Genomic DNA, 1539 nt, shown 5'->3' with positions numbered 1-1539 from the left:
AGATTGAAGTTGTTAAAGAGTTGCTTAGTTCTACAATCAATGCCAATGGAGGCATCAGTCAGGACATCAGACGATGCATAGCACTGGGCAAGTCAACTGCAAAGGACCTCTTTCAAATGCTGAGGAGCAAAGATATCTCCTTGAGGACTAAGGTGCAGCTGACACAAGCCATGATATTTTCAATTGCCTCATATGCATGTGAGAGCCGGACAATGAATAAAGAAGACCGAAGAAGAGTTGATGCTTGTGAGTTGTCTTTCTGGAGAAGAATGCCGAAAGTACCATGGACTGCTAAAAGAACTAACAAATCTGTCCTGGAGGAAGTGCAGCCAGAATGCACCTTGGAAGTGAGAATGAGCAGAGTTCATCTCACCTACTTTGGTCATGTTGTCGGAAGGTACCATTCCCTGGAGAAGGATGTTATGCTTGGTAAGGTGGAGAGTCGACAAAGGAAAGGAAGGCCCTCAATGAGATGGATTGACACAGTGGCTGCCGCAATGGGCTCAAGTATAGCAGGGATCCCAGAGCTGGTGCTGGACTTGGCGGTATTTCATTCTGCTGTGCATAGGGTTGCAATGAGTCGAAGACAACTTGATGGCACCTAACAACAACAAAAACAACAGGCTAGATAATATTTGAAGTATCTTCCTAATGATTCTGGTATCAAGAGTATATAACATGTACTCGGCACATATTTTAACTGCTGTAAAAGTATTTCCCTGGAACTAGAATCCCAATTTTTCAGACAAACCATCTTTTGCTTTAGGAATAGTAGATGGAATTATAGTTTTCCCCTATTTTCAACCTTCTTTGATGAGCTTTACGTACTGGGGGGCAAAAATTGATTTATTCCAAGAATTTCACAAAAGAATGGCCCAAAATATGATTTTCACATCTGCTAGATTGTTTACTTCTTCTGGGTTCATTTTCTTAAGATGAGTTTACTAATGCTTGATGAAAACCACTTTGTGTTTTTATTAACTAGGGACATAAAGAATTACAGGTCCTAATGGGTCACTTTATGAGATCCCTCTTACCTTCCTTGATGTCTGTGATGCATTCACCTAGCAACAGCTTCTTTGATGTGCAAACATTCTACTGGCAAATTGCTCATGGCAGCTACCCATACTGCACAATTGAGGTCTCTTCTGGGAATTGAGTTGGATTTGGAATTTCTGCTTGTACCTGATATGGTAAAACTTTGTTTTTACTTTCTACTAGATGAAACATGGCATACTATAGCTACGTTGTTGTTGTTATATGCCGTCGAGTCGGCCCCGACTCATAGCGACCCCTCCTTGCGTTTCCGAGGCAGTATCACTGCGGAAGTAGGATTGCCCAACCTTCCTTCCTAGGAGTGGCTGGTGGGTTTGAACCTCCAGCCTTCTGGTTAGCAGTCATAAAAATACAATAGTCATATACAAACCTAAAATCACAGAATAATTGAATCATATGACTGCATTTTTAATTTTTTTACTTTAAGGCTCCAAGTATATTTTCATTGTGTTTTTATGAGGTTAGTTTGGAGAACAGTACTAT

General features: G+C 40.8%; 1 protein-coding gene across 1 annotated transcript in view; it reads left to right on the top strand.

Annotated features, from left to right (window-relative positions):
• Positions 1–497: 497 nt before the first annotated feature.
• The window catches only part of LOC103198220, a 44698-nt gene continuing 43656 nt past the window's right edge, over positions 498–1539 (top strand). The window contains 1 exon segment of the mRNA XM_007942344.1: positions 498–545. Within this exon segment, the coding sequence (XP_007940535.1) occupies positions 498–545 (48 nt within the window).

The sequence above is a fragment of the Orycteropus afer genome, unplaced genomic scaffold, assembly GCF_000298275.1.
Source record: "Orycteropus afer afer isolate SDZICR_OR568_19922 unplaced genomic scaffold, OryAfe1.0 scaffold00088, whole genome shotgun sequence".
NCBI classification, from domain to species: Eukaryota; Metazoa; Chordata; class Mammalia; order Tubulidentata; family Orycteropodidae; genus Orycteropus; species Orycteropus afer.
This window is presented reverse-complemented; position numbering and strand designations above follow the sequence as displayed.